Source organism: Zonotrichia leucophrys, chromosome 2, assembly GCF_028769735.1.
Source record: "Zonotrichia leucophrys gambelii isolate GWCS_2022_RI chromosome 2, RI_Zleu_2.0, whole genome shotgun sequence".
Classification (NCBI taxonomy): Eukaryota; Metazoa; Chordata; class Aves; order Passeriformes; family Passerellidae; genus Zonotrichia; species Zonotrichia leucophrys.
The window spans coordinates 80,760,749-80,776,055 of NC_088171.1; the positions used below are offsets into that span (position 1 = coordinate 80,760,749).

A 15,307-nucleotide genomic window follows, 5' to 3' on the forward strand; every position below is an offset into this window, starting at 1 on the left:
TTAAGTGTTCACTGAGGAGGAGAAAGCCTCTGGGAGGAGAAAGTGTTTAAGATTCTATCAAAGATGACCTTACATGAAAGAACAAATACTACTAATGCTTTTCTCTATTCTCTTAATGAAAGGCAAGTTTGAATACAAAGAGTTACAGATAAAATTTCCAAATTTGGTGTTGTTCAGACCTCTAATAATATGCAATCTTGTTATAAAAGGAATTACAGAAGATAAGTGCCCAACACTTTTCTGTGAGCAAACCCCAGATGCAGTGTCTGAGATTTCAGCTGTGTCTGTCAGAAACTGGAACACAGATTCTCAAAACAAAAATATTCACAATAAGTTAATACTTTTTAAAAGGTGCATGTGTGATTGAGATTCATTAGAACTATGTTTGCCTTTTCCCTGTTCACAGGAAAACCTCATCCTTGAACAGTGAACTTCTAGGAAGGACATTACCATTAGACAAAGAATTCGGGTTACCCAGCAAAAGCCAGTTGAGGGATACTGTAGTTGGGCAGACTTGACACTTCATTACCCAATCGAGTTTTGTTTTTTTCTGTTGTTACCTTTTCCAAAGTGTTGCACAGTGACACTTCTTTTTTTTGGGACCCACTGTTCCACAAAACACCTTCATTAACAAATTCTCTGAAAATCTTGAGAATCTCACTTCTAGCTGGATTTAAGCTCTAGATATTCTTTCTGTTCCCTGTGCAGGGAGGAGTTGATGTGGAAAGGTTTTCCCCTTCCCCCTGCACCAGAGCTGCTGTGAGAACTTGCTCCGTTTAAGGTTGACTGAGCTGATGCTTGGTTTGGGGGACGGCTTCAGAATTGCTGGGGTTTTTAGCTGCTGTGCTTTTCCACAGTGTTAAACACGATCAGAAAGTTAAATTTTCACCAGCAGGCATTAGTGCAGTAGTGCCTGATTTGTTTTGCTGGAGGCAGCAGTGCTTCTTAGCAAATCACTCATGCTGCTGGAAGTTGTCTCTAGCCCTCCAAAGACCTTTAGGGTTTTGGATGTTTAGCCCATACTGCTGCTTAACCAGCAGAAATTGGGTCTCCAAGTTTGCTTAGGTACAGCCTTGTGGAAGAGGGAAGACACAGCCTGGGGAATTAAGGATGAACTGTTACTTCCCTTTAGTTTGCAATCCTTGTCAGTGAAGCATTCACTGTGGGGCTTCACGGACTATTCCATAGAGGGTTTATTTCTGGATATTTGCTTTTGGGGCCTGTCTCATCAATACGCCACTATTTCATTCCTTTCCTGGGAAATCCTGAGTTGAATGCATTGCCACAACCCCTGCATCAGCACAGAGCCCATGGTGCAACACAAACTATTAAGAATTGGAAATATTAAATTTTTATCTTTTCTAAGATCAAGATAAGCAAAACTTCAAAGTTCTCTGCCGCTGCAAAGGCCTAATATTGTTTTCAACAGTGGTGTAGCTGTGGTGAGCTATCCAAACAGCGTCTGCAGAGCTGCTTGGCCGTGTTGCTTGGTAACATCATCCTGTTGCTGAGGCACTCGGCCCTCACTCAAAGTGGGTAGCGAGCAGGAAAGTTAGGAACAGGGATTTGTATAACCAGATAGCAGCATCTGTTCCCATTTGTGCATGGCACTTCTCTTCCCTTTTCTTGTGAAATTGGCAGGGCTGAGGGGCATGGAAGAGGCAGAGCTTAAAAGAGGGGAGAGAAAAAACACCAAACACAAAGTAACACCCAGGATGATCATCTGCTAAATGGTTTTAAAAAAAATAAATTGTCTTTTACTTCCTTCCCAGCTGAAGGCAAATTGTTGATGTGTGGTAGTGGTTTCTTTGGGGCAGTGTCTGTTTTTAGTTTTTTCTTCCCTGACAGTACCCTAGATGAGAAATGAAATAGGAATTATCTCTGTGAACTTGTCTGTCACATTTAATCTGCTATTTCTTCCTGACAGTATTTGCCACTTATATCTTTGCTCCCAGTCAAACTTTTCTTTTCCACCAGCAATTTATTTTTGATAAAATGTTGTAAGCAGGTGAGTGCTTCTCAACAGAACAAGGGCAGTAGCAAAGAAAATGCTCAGGTTGAGGTACGAATTTCTAGTGTGGTCCTTCTGTTTTCCCTAGATTCCTAAAATTATAATAACTGATATAATACTTTACAGTGAAGTTAGATTGCATGGCTAAAATAATGGACTATTTAAAAATATTTCTGCCTTTATTTTTCTTTTAAACATGCTGAGAAATGTAATGGATGCCAATATTTGGTTAAAACCTATTAACTTAATATTTGGTTAGTTTAAATAGGATAAAAATTATGTGGATACTTCTTATAAGACACAATAAACTTTATTGAATTGTTTTTAAAGTTTATTTGGGGCCTGTTTATTACACTTATAAAAGTGTAATACTTTTCTTCCTCCCTCCTTTCTCTGTTTTTAGCACTAATGTGAAAACTGCTGGCCTTAGTTCAGATGTTGGTTTTGCAGTGTCCCTTAAGCAGCCAAAGCCAATCTGTTTCGAGGGACTTTTCTAAGATGCTTAATCTGGTTAATGGACAAATTATGTCTGGGAAATTCCACAGTGTGAGCTGAATGTGGCAGTATCCTGACGGTGACACTGCTAATAGGTTTGACAGTGCAGTGAGAGTTTGCAGAAACACTCCAGACCATGCATCGTATTCTACTTCAATCCTTTAAGGAGAAAACCTGGGGAAAAGCAATCTAAGATACTGACAGGTGAGGCAAGGCTGCTCTTTTAGCTCTGGGGACTTGAATACTGGGGCAGAGTTTTTGTTTGGTGGTGAGCTCCTGTAGTGTGGGCTGAGGATGCCAGAGTAGCATATCCGTAGGGCTTTTTTCAGGCATCCAGAGTTTGATATCAGTTGAAAGATGTCATGAGTAATTAGTCAATTCACTGAGGGCATTATTTCTTTCTGTATCTGTACAAATAGTCCTGAGTCAGAGAGAGAATGATGTAGTGAGAATGGAAAAGGTGTAAAAACAGAAATGAGTTCCAATTCTGAGCTTTCATTAGTTAATCTTTCATTCTGGTATTTCGGGAAAGAAAAAATTGAAACGTTTGTGTTTGTGTGTATGTAAAATCTAAACAGGTGAGAATCCTGTGTTTAAAAAACCCCTAAACCCAGTTAAAAAGAATTCACTGGAGACTGTGTCCTGATTCTAGTGACTGCAGGTCTTTGGTGTGCTAGGGGCCCAAGCTGATGTACCAAGGTGTGCATTAGCTGGAGCTGCCATATGGCCTGTCATGTCTTACTGGTTAATTTAACCATCTGTCATGTCTTAACAATTTGTATTCACTTTCAGTAGTCAGGTTAGAAGGGTTTTCTTCTCTTTGGTACAGTAATTTTCATCATACAGTGCTGTTACATTTCCCTTATCTGAGTTCTATTAGTTTTATTTATAATCATATTACTTGGAGATCATACTTCCCTTTTCCGATGTTATGACTTGAAGATGCATACATTCAGGCAGGCATTTTGGAGATGTTTCTGCTTAAATTTCTGGCACAAAACAAAGTCAGTATCAAAACTTGAGCTGTGAATGTTTGATTCCACTTCTCCTCCTGTTCACTTCTAATTCTGCACTTGTGTTCACATCAATTTCTTTGCTATGTAAATTAAAATAAGTTAGTGTCTGTAAAACAGGTTTCATAACATATGAGTTCAAAGTAAAAATCCCACTGTACATATGCTCTTTCTCACATGTTGTGTTTTCAGAATTGCAGTGAAGCTCTGACCTGATCTACTGTATATATATATTTATTTAATAAGTAGCATTATTATTATGCTACTATTTATTTAATAGTAGCATTTCAGGACAAGCATCTAAGAGAAAATTACATCAAAAAGGGTTTTCAGCCATGATGTGCTATTTAAATCAAAAAGTTTTTTCAGTCTTCTGAAAAATCAAAGCCACAAAATTCCTATGATTCTCTTTCAGATTTTGTGCCTGCAGGCTCTTATCTCAATGATGGACTTATTGCAATTTTATCATACTCTGAGGTTGATTGTTGTTTGTTGTTTTTTTTTTTTAGCTTGTAATGTAAGCAACGTTGTCATTATATTTAAATTTAAGAATTGATGCAGCCAGCTGTAGATCTTTAATCTTCCCTGTCAGAAAGATGCATCTTCTAAGTGCAGAGTGTTGTAGTGTGTTCAGTCTGATTTTGGTACTTAGAGCCAGAGTTCTGCTGTGTGTTGGAAGGTCTGGAGTTGCAACCAAGTTTAATTAATTAAATTAAGCTGTTAACATGTAACTGATAAGGGATAATACAATGGCTGTTGATCTTCAGCTCATGTGTCACTAATGATGTTCCTCCATCCTATACATAAGGAGATTGTTTAACAGGACTCTTGATCAATGTATTTAATGATCAGGAATTTCTGAATGAGGGCTGAATGGTATACCTGGTTAGATCTGAATGGGTTTTTTAGCACTGAGATTATCACTTTCATATTTTGTGTTTCCTAGGAGCTCTTAAATCCTGGACAGGGGGACAGTACTGTATGCTCTTGCTATTAGAGATGTTTAGAGAGTATTATGACTTTGTAGGGTTTCTTCTTAAAGGTGTAGCAAGGTAGGATGATAGGTTATAAAGCCTTTCCAAAGAGGCACAAATAAAAACTGTCCAAGATTTATTAGAGCATATGCAATGCCCGTGATCCGTTAATTTCAGGAATTTTAATGTCTTTAATTTCTTGCAATGACAAATGCAATATATCGGTTTACTTTATTGACCTGAACTGTCAGATCAGCAGTGTCATTCAAATCTATCTGTTGTATTTATTTTCTTGACAGCCTGCACCAGCAATGAAGAGCAATTAGGGATTATTTGGTGTATATCTCTCATGTTACACTTGTCTGATTACAGTATTTATCTTCCCGTGGGAAGTGAGACTTTGTCAAAAAAGAGCATTTCCTAGGAAACAACTATTTCCCTATGCTGTGGAGGAACGTATCAAACTAATGTGGAAAAATTTAGCTAGTAGGGTGGGTATTTTTCAAGTGTGAAGAGTGGAGATCAACTTTTTGATCCAATTTGGTAGGACTGCACTTTTCATATTGCTCCTCTTGAATGCGGGAAGAGAGGAAATACCGCATGTAGGAATATGTATTTTCATCTGGACAGTTCTAGGTTATCCGTGTTGCCCTAATCCAGTTCACCTGGCTGGGGGTTCATGTGATACCCCAGTGGAACCTTGCCACAGATGACTTGTAAAGGCTCCACGGTGATGCAAAAGATAGGATGTTCCACTTGCTTTCAGGTTTCAGTCTTGGAAGCTTCGGAAGACAGAGAAGACTCTTCTTACCATATACTTTGGTTCAAATAGTTAATCAGTTTCTGTTCTAAAAAAATTTTTTTTTCTTAATTTTGTGCCTATCACAGCTATTTTAAAGCTGTGTAGTCTTCTATATACCTTCTGCTGTGATGCCACAGATGCATTTGTCAAACAAGACTGCACTATTGGAATAATTGATTAATGGATGGTTTATTGAACACCTAAATAATGGTTTAGTTCTTCTCAGTGGTTTTGGATTGGTTTGGTTTGTTTGGGCTTTTTAAATTAATCTACTACCCCACTTTTTGACCACCATGATCATGAGAGTTCTGGCTATGCACTGGTGCTGGATACATTATCTATAAATATCAACTAGCAGGACTGAAAGTTTAATAATGAGTTTTCTTTGAACTTGAGCATAGACCTGTCTGTGAATGGGCTTGATGCCTGATTACATCTCTGAAATAAACCAGCTTTGCTGTTAGGGCAGGCTGGCCAGGGAGTGGGGCTGAGTCCATTTTTAGATTATGTAGGAGAAAGGTGTGTGGCCTTGCTGCACATCACTGCTTTGATTTCAGGCACCCAGAGAGGTGCAGTGCTGTTAGTGCAGGGGAGAAGGGCTGGCAGCTGGATAAGGAGGTTTAGTGAGTGCAGTCTCAGGGGAGCCAGGAATTCATTATGCCTCTACGTTTAGGGAAACTGCTTTTGAGGGTGCTGAGCTTCCTTAATGCGAGACTGCTCGTGGGCCTTGCTGACCTTATCTTCTATTACTTCCTAGTAGTATATTGGTTGCTGTTTTTCTATTCCGATCTGGTTGCTTTTCCAGCCTCTGTGAGCTTCAAACTGCTTTAATGCAAGAGGTTTTGAAGGCAGTGGTACAGATCAGCTTGCAGCTTTGGATAGGAAAGGATGTAGCTGTTGGCTGCTAACCTGGGATACAGGCAGGAGACCCATTCCACCTCTCCTTCTCAGTGACATCAGTTCTTTGAGTTCATGGTCCTTGTTTTGATCAGTCATCTCAGCTGTCTCTCCAGTGCCTTCCAAAGCAGCAGAATATGGTGCAGGGTTGAGTGTGTAGATGAGGTGGGATTCAGTTGTCTGAAATCCCTAAGTTATCTGTGTGACCTTTCCTGGATATAACTCTTGATGTAACAGCTACTAGTTAGTTGATTTTATTATTTAAATTAAATATGCAATAAAAAACTGTTGCTCCTTAGTTGAGACTTGAATAAATTCATACATAGAAAAACTTCTAGGAGCAACTGAAAGGAAATTTTAACTTAAATCAACTTGCTGTTGTAGTTTTTTAAATACCTACGTAATAGAAACATTAAAAAGTATGATGGTGTTACATCTCTTTTTAAATCTTCTGATTTTTTGTCTTTTTAGCTGGATTTAAGAACCTTAAAGGGTAGTAGTATTTTGTGTTTAAATATTGATACCTGATAATTTGGAAATAGTGTAGTAAAATTGCATACGGAAAAGTATCATTGTTGCTTAAAACCTAAAGTGTTTAAGAGACATGATTTTAAAATGGCCTTAATTTCTGAGATTTGAGAGTAATTTAGTTTCTAAAATGAAAATATTTTGGTTACGTGTTGAAATCTTCATTTTTCTGAAGTGTTAGAGGAATAGTGGCAGTTACTCACTGATAGTGAGTAACTATCACTGTCCCTCCCTCTTGACCTTCTTGGGAGGGATGTTCAATCATAATGTGTTACTCAGATGCTTTGAAGTTGTTTTTAGATTGCCACTTCACTGTTTTCAGTCAAAACAGGTTGATTAAATGTTTTGGTCAAGAAGTTTCTCTGGTTATACATGTGCTTACTGTTTAGTACAGTAGTAAAGTCTTAATTACATGCATAATTTGCAAATAAATCTCTGTTCAATATTAGCATAATAAACTAATGTTAAGCTTCCATTTAGACTAGTATCAGCACTTGTAAGTGCAGAACTATTGATAGAGTATGAAGGAGATTGAATTAAGCCCACCTCACCAGAAGATTACCATAACAGTTTGGAAACATGCTGATATCTGGATTATACTGCTACTGAGTTCACTGGGAAAAATCTTTTGGCTTACAGGAAGCTGAGTTAGAAAGAAAATCTGTTGTTAGAAAACCACTGTTAACTTGTATGTGGGCAAAAGAATTGTAATGCTTCTAGAATGGGGTTGTAATTCTTTATTCTATAGCAAGTCTGATTTGTTGATATACTGGTAAATGTCTGAAATGTTCTCAATTTTTCTGTATTTTTTCCTCTGATGCAGATTGAGCCAAATATGCATTGAAATTTGGACATAATCACAACAGGCTGTTTTTCAGGCCACTCTGAAGGATACTAGACCTTGGTGGGAGCAGTTCAGCTGCTCTGAAAATCTGTCTCAAGGGTGCGGGGCTAAAGAGCACTTTGAAAATGTAGACCATGAAGAATTTAATTCTGTAATAGTAATATCAACTTTCTGGATAATTGCTGTAGTTATAGATAAAATATTTGGGACTCTTGGCAGACTTTCTAGTAAGGGGAGCAACGGAATTACTTTCAGCAGTGTGCTAATGGCAATTCAGACTGAAAAATGTTTGAAGGGAAAAATATGCAAATAGGGCATTCCACTAAAAACATGCACAAAAGTTGAAAAATTCAGAAGAAAACACATATATGGCACAAGCTGATTAGAAGAAGGAAAGGGAATAAATTATTCTTTTCTCCAGACAATTTGTATTAAAGTTTAAGTAATGTTGTGTCAGTGTATATTTTTCATTTCCATCCTGTGTTGCTATCTCATCTTTCTTTATATCTGTGCTTTGCATTTTAAAAGTATTTAGTGTCTGTTTATGCAACAAAACCACTGCAAGCACAATGATTGTGGCAGAGGCTTTCAGCAGGAATGGCTACACCCGTGGTGTGAGCAGTACAAGCTCAGCCAGTGGAACATCACCTACATCCAGGATTTTAACTTCACAGAACTAGCAGCAAGGGCCAGAATAGTTGTATCTGTGATTGCTTTCCTAAACATTGAAGTAGCATGTTACCACTTTGTGGTATAGATCTGACATTTGCAAAGTGTCACTTGCATACTTATTGCCTACTTTAACTTTATTCGTATCTTCAGAATGTGTAATGTTTGTACAGCATCCCCATGACTCTTCTTGCCAATCTTGATAACAGACCACAGAGCTGAAGTACCTGAGTGGCAAAAGGATTGAAGTGACAACTTCAATCACGGCTGGAAATATACAAGTCTCTTTTTTAAATGTTCTAATGTAATCTGGTTTTAATAGTAGAATAAGATGTTTTATGAAAATCGCATTTGATCTTGTTATTTACAAAAAAAAATAAGCTGTATCCTTAAAATGTTTTTTTCAGGAGGTGTGTTTAATTTATTCATTCTCAGAGGATATTTAAGTTGTAGAAAGTCTTAGCAACTTGATTTTTTTTCAAAGTGTTGAAGACAAAATGTTCATAAGGCACAACCATTCTCTTGCGATTTTGAGAAGCATTTGAAAGATCAGCCTTCATGTAAATCTAGATCCATTCATCAACTCCAGCTTATTTTATTTGTAGATCTTTGGATATGGGCATAACATGTGAAAGTTGTTCTGACTACTGCTGCTTTTTTCTCCCCAACCCTCCTACCTCCCCCAGTCCTGGACCCGTTTAGTTGAGGACATTCCTGGGTTGTACAGCTTTTGCCTTTTCTTGTTTGTTTGGTTTTGTTTGTTTGAGTTTTTCTTTTTTTTAATGAGGGGGTGGGGGATTGGTTTGGGTTTAGTTTGGTTTGGGGAATTTTTTTGTGTTTTGGAAGGTGGAGAGTTGGCTTTTTTCTTTTTTTTTCTTTTTTTTTTGAGAGGAGGTGGTGGGTTCTTTGGTCTCTGTTTAAGAAGAGATGATAATCATGATATTGATCTCACCAAAATATGTAGTTTCCTTGGAAGAAATGGGATTTTTGTGTAGATGCAGGCAGCTGAATGATGCAGCTAAAGGGTTTAAGTGGAGCTGTAGCTGCCCTTGCTTGCTATTTCTGTTTGCATGTTGAAAACACTTACGACTTAGCTTTGTTTGGGGATTTTTTTTGTGTTTAAATGCTACTTTAAAGTAAAATTTTAACAGTCAGATCTTGTATTTGTCTCTTGTTTTCTCCCTCTTAAACGCCTCTCATAAATCTGTTTGCAGCTGGGTCTCGGGCATCTTACAGCAGCCAGCACAGCCACCTTGGCTCGGAGTTAAGGGCACTGCAGTCTCCAGAGCACCACATAGATCCTATTTACGAAGACAGAGTTTATCAGAAGCCCCCTATGAGGAGTCTCAGCCAGAGCCAGGGGGACCCTCTGCAACCAGCACACACAGGCACATATCGCACTAGTACAGGTAGGTGGATGTAACCTGCATGATTGTCTTTCTGAGATATGTAACTTACTCTCTGCTACTAACTCTTCTTCTCTTCCTCCTGTGCTTAACCAAATGTATTCTGTGCATTCCAGTCAAATAAAATACCTTTTGCAGATGGCAGCTACCAATAGAACCCCAGATACGTGCACAAAAGGGAGAAATACTTAATGTTGTGCTACATGTACAGTAGGTTAAGCTAATTGAGGAGGGAGCTTACTCCTAAACAGAGAGAAAATACTTCTGTTAATCTAGTGTATTGTCTTGGAGAAAGATCTGGTGTCTCTGAAGAAATTGCTAGGATTTTTTTTGCTTACAAAGCTATTCTTTGTGTTGCAAATGGACTGCAAAGTTCCTGCCACATAAAGCTAAGTGATTGTTCACTTGCTTTCAGAGTAAATCATAAGTACATTTTCTTCCTCTGTCCCACAGAGCTATGCTTTGGTGTAGGTACACAGATATAAAATTGAACGATAACATAGGGAAAAGCTGTTAGCATCACTGGTTTATCCATAAATAATAATGATTGTCCCTGAAATGCATTGGTGTACAAGTCCTACTTGCAGAATGTCCTCTCAGCCAAATGAAATACAGCTGTATGTTGGAACCCACAAATAGATCAAAAATCAACAGGGATATTTATGGTATTTAATGCACAAAATAATTAGAGTATATAAATGCTACAGCCAAAATAGCCTAAAGCAGATGTAGAAGAAACTTGCCTTAGGAATTGTAAGTATTTCTGGTGTTTCATCTTTGCTGTGTTGATCAAAGAGGGAAGATTATGTCCATTTTCAGATCACTCCTATTTTCATCAAGGAAAAGTTAAGTGCACTTTTCAGAGCAAGATACTTCACTTTCTTTTAAAACTATTTTTTTAAAACTTCTTTAAAAAACCCATTTCTCCAAGGGAAAAGCTGGCAGCTTTTGCATGTCCTACTGCCTTATGCAAGTTTGGATGTTCCGAGTACAAGAGGAAATCTTAAAAAGGAAATTTAGCCAGAGAATTACCTAGAAAAATACCTGTAATAGTTTTATGCTTTTTGAAAAGCACCATTGCACCATTTCCCATCTGTTAAAGAAACTATCACAGTCTCATGTTTTGTATAGAGTCACACATGGATATGAGGAAAAATTACTATTCTTTGCATGAAAGGGAGAAAAATATCTGCTTACATCAGTGAATTGTGAAGACAGTGGTAGTGATTGAAACTACTGTTTCTGTTGAACTTTAAGCATTCTGTTCCACCTGTGGCTGCCTCATAGTGCCTATAGGATGCTCTCTTTCCCTGACACACCCTGAAGAGGGTTTCTTGTTTCGCTTGCAAAATATCCTTTTGGTTGTCTGTGCTGGAGTAGCAGGCTCTCTTGTGACTGTACTGCTCACAGCACCTCAGTAAGGAAGGAAACCTAGTCAACACAGATAACAATTGCAGTGACTTGAACTGGGACACGGGATGTTAGTTGGTTACACATGGAGATGGGTTTTCAAAGGAAAGAGAAAAAAAATTAAAAACCCCCACAGTCATATGGCTAGCAGAAACATCCCCTGTGAAGATGAGTTTTGTTTTGCCACTTGGGATGTGGATTTGAACGTTGCTGCAGGCTCCCTCTGAAGAAAGACCCATCAGTCCAGCTTGGTGTTGGGTTGATCCTCCCATGCCTTCCACCCTGCGCCCCTGTCATCAGGGTCAGGGGAAACGCGAGCGGATGGATGTGTGCCAGTCCAATCACTCTGGTGCTCTGTTGGTAGCTGTCAGCTTTTCACACAGCCAGGCTGAAGAGCTGTCTGTGCTCAGAGGGAATTTTGAGCTGCATTGGATCAGCTCTCAGACTCCTGCCTCTAGCACAAATACCAATAGGAACATATCCTTTCTGATGGAGACCATACAATTTTTTTCAAATTAACAGAAAGGAGGGAAAGGAGTTCAAGTTTGCACTTTTTTTTTTCCTTTATTGGGTTTTCATAAGTATTGATTTTTCTTTTCTTTAAATTTTTTATTTTCTTTTAGGACTAGATTGCTATTTGGTGTAAGATATGGGGCAGGTAGATTACTGTGTAGTCCATGAAGATACGTGCCAAAGATTCATGGCCTGTATATTCTGTGTACATGAGTCATGGCAGAGTGGGGAGTTTTAAAACTTCAGAGCGGTCCTTCGAACACCATGGTTCACACCCTTTGTGTATGACAAAAATAGCATTAATCATGATGATGATGCATGCTTTTCCACATCTGACAGAAAAGGGAAGACAAACTTAAAGATGTTGTCCAAAGAATTTTTTCTCTGCAGCTGACACTGCCCATTGAAAATTAAAATGAGGTTAGTTATACTTGCAAGCCATTTAATTTTTTTTTTAGTGGGGTTTCTTTTTGGTTGACTTTGGTTTGGGTTTTTTTTTTTTTTTTAGTTTTGTTGGACTTTGTGGTGTTTGAGGGGATTTTCATGGGGTTTTTCTTTGGTTTGTTTGTTTTGCTTTTAAAGAAAATTATTCCTGAATTTGAAAATTTCACTTACTTTGGAAAAGTAACCAAGAATGGTTACTTACTACAGACATCACCTCTTTCTATTTTATGAGCCCTTAAATAAATATTACATTCAAGAATGTTTACACAACTGAGGATAAAGCCTTCTCAAGAGTTTTTTGTCTTCTAGGTGAATGAACATTCAGTAAGCAAAATACAATAAGCTAAAATTTCTCTATGGGGTGAACTAAATTAAGTTTGTTCTTAATTAAGTTTGTTCTTTTTTGGGTGATGTTTTGGTTCTTAACTTTAGTATTTTCTTTGTATTTCACTTGAGAATGAAACCTATGGTGATAGTTCTGCATTACTGTCATGGTTTGAGCCTGGCACAGAGCCAGTGCCCCCATGAAAATGCCCTCACCCTGGTGTCTGCTGTGAGATGTGACCAGGAATAAGCAAAACAGGCTCCAGCTTAAACATAAAGAACACTTTATTACCTAAACTACAGGAAAATAGGGAAAAACTATAAGGAAAAGAAAAAAAATTGAAAACCTTACAAAAAACCACTTTCCTCCTCCCCACTACCTGACTTTCCCAATCCGATACATTCTCCCAAATCACCAACTGCCCAGCCTGGCACCACACTTTAGTATACTCAAACTTCAGTTCATGAAGAGGAGAGGAGTCCTTCTTGTTCCATAGGCTTCCCCTGGAAACACACTGAAACCTCGTGTGCTTCCCTGTCACTTCGGCACCGCCCGGAAAAAAGTCCTTTTGCCGCTTGTGACATCTTCCTTCCATGCCCAGTGCTCTCACCACCGTGCATGGCCAGAGCTGCTTTTAGGGTTGTCTTTCAAGGATGCCTTGTCTCACTCCAAAAAGGCACAGTCTCTGCTTTGGGACATCTGTCCCCCCCATATTTTTCCAACCCCCTGGGGCCGGGGGGTCCTCACGATGAACCCTCCTGGTTCTGAGCCACTGCTTCCCCCTAAGTGCAGTCTCTGTGTCACAGGAACAAACTGAGTCCATGGCCACAAGAAAAGTCCAGCCAAAAGGCCACTCCAAATCATCTCTCCCCATTCAATCATCTCCACGTTCTTCGGGCCAGGTCCTTGTCTCATCTCATCTCTTATCTCCCTTCTTATTCAGCTTCGAGGAGGATTAGCATTTTTTGCAAGGCCCCAATCATGAAAGAAAGGGGTTAAAACTTTCAGTCTCTGTCTGTCCCGGAGCTGCGGCACTCCCACACACGCTGCCGCTCCGGCCGGGCACTCTTCCCCCCCCTTCTCCTCCTGGGCCGGCTGCTATCACATTCGGTGTCGCCAGCTCTCTCTCTCCCTCCTGGGGGGGGGGGGATGGCTGCCCGAGGGCTGACTCCCTGGGATCTTCCACCCTTCCATCCTCGAGGGCCTCCTCACCTCCCATCTCTGTCCAGGCCCAGGGCCTACCACGTGGCTGCCCCTCCCCCGCCCAGCAGCAGCGGCTGGACAGGGGAGGGAGATCCGACTTCTTCTCCACCACGTCCCAAGAGAGCCTGCCAGGGGCAGAGCCCTGCTTTTTAACCCCTGTGTATTCTCGGAGGTGTGTCCAAACCCCACTGGCTACACCAGGTGTCAGTATCAAACTCCGAACATCCATTGGTTTGACCACAGCATCCCAGAATTCCCACTCCTTCCTGGTCAAACCACCACAACTACCTACTGCAGAAGGTGCAAAACATGTCTGAACAATCTTCCCTAATACCTTTAGAGATGATGACTTCTTCATACAATAACTGAATGATTTGTGTAGAAAAGGACCTTAAAGATCATCCCATTCTGTCTTCCCTGTCACTGTCAGGAAACCTTTCACTAGACCAGGTTGCTCAGAGCCCCATCCAGCCTGGTGTTGAGGATTTCCAGGGATGGGGAGTCCACAGCTTTTGTGGACAACCTGTTCCAGTGCCTCACCACCCTCAGCATGAAGAATTTCTTCCTCATATCTTATCTAAACCTATCCTCCTTTAGTTTAACTCTGTTCCCCCTTGTCCTATCACTTAGTGCTCTTGTGAAAAGTCACTGTACAGCTCTTGTAGGGCCTCTTCAGGTACTGAAGGGGGCTCTAAGGTCTTCCTGGAGCCTTCTCTAGGCTGAACAGCCACTACTCTCTCAGCCTGTCTTCACAGGAGAGGTGCTCCAGCCCTCTGAGCATCTGGGTGGCCTCCTCTGGGCTTGCTCCAGCAGTTCCTTGTCCTTCCTGGGCAAAGGACCCCAGAGCTGCAGCACTGCAGGTGGGGTGTCAGAAGAGACCAGAGGAGAGGGGCAGAATCCCCTGCGTGGCCCTCCTGGCCGCGCTGCTTTGGATGCAGCCCAGGACACGGTTGGATTTCTGGACTGCAAGCACAAATTGCCAGCTCGTGTTGAGCTTTTCATCCACAAACATTCCCAGTCTGTCTCCCCAGGTCTGTCTTGTTCCATTCTCCAGCCAGCCTGTACCTGTGGTGTAAATTATAACTGGGTGTGTTACTGTCATGCTGTCTAAGCTAAAAATAATGTTTCAAATTTGACAGCAGTAGCTGTAAAAGCTCTTTTGGTTGTTAAGCTTTTACTTAACAATCCCTTTTGCTCTTCAAAGGGTAATGCCTTCTCTCATATAAAAAGTACCAGCCCAGACTTTTGCACTAAAAGCAATAAGTGTGAAATTTTCCTTTTGAAATGGGAAGCCTCAAAGGATGTGCTTGGAGGGAGCACTCAGACACAATACAAAAAGCAAATTAATTTATTTACTGAATAGCAACTTATAGCTTGTATTTGTAACTCAACTAAATAACACTAATAATTCTTGTTCAGGCAGGTTTGTTACTGATTTTCCTCATAAACCTAAAGGTTTTGAATTATTCATATAGGAGAGATAAGCTTTTTTGATGGGATGTTTACATGAACACTGATGGAATTTGAAGAGGGCTGTTAATTAAGAGGGAGGAAGGGTTGCCTTTCAGCCAGAGTGGCACATGGAATCAATGATTGTTTGCTTATTTGCAGAATTAGAATTTTGAACTAGAGGTTTAGTCTATAGTTATTGACATTTAATCCACGTCAAACATGAAACCAGGCAAAACAGACAAAATCACACTATTTTGCAAGCCTGGGATTTCTGTAGCTGCCATGAGGACAAAGCATCCTTACTGTTGCGGTTGTGGGCTG

General features: G+C 40.0%; 1 protein-coding gene across 4 annotated transcripts in view; it reads left to right on the forward strand.

Moving 5' to 3' along the window:
- CTNND2 (catenin delta 2) overlaps positions 1 to 15,307 on the forward strand; it is a 641,466-nt gene that overhangs the window by 385,135 nt on the left and 241,024 nt on the right. For all 4 annotated transcript variants that reach the window (XM_064705500.1, XM_064705503.1, XM_064705501.1 and 1 more), the window contains one exon: positions 9,448 to 9,642. In XM_064705500.1, coding sequence (XP_064561570.1) covers positions 9,448 to 9,642 — 195 coding nt within the window. The remainder of the gene's footprint in view (positions 1 to 9,447; positions 9,643 to 15,307) is intronic.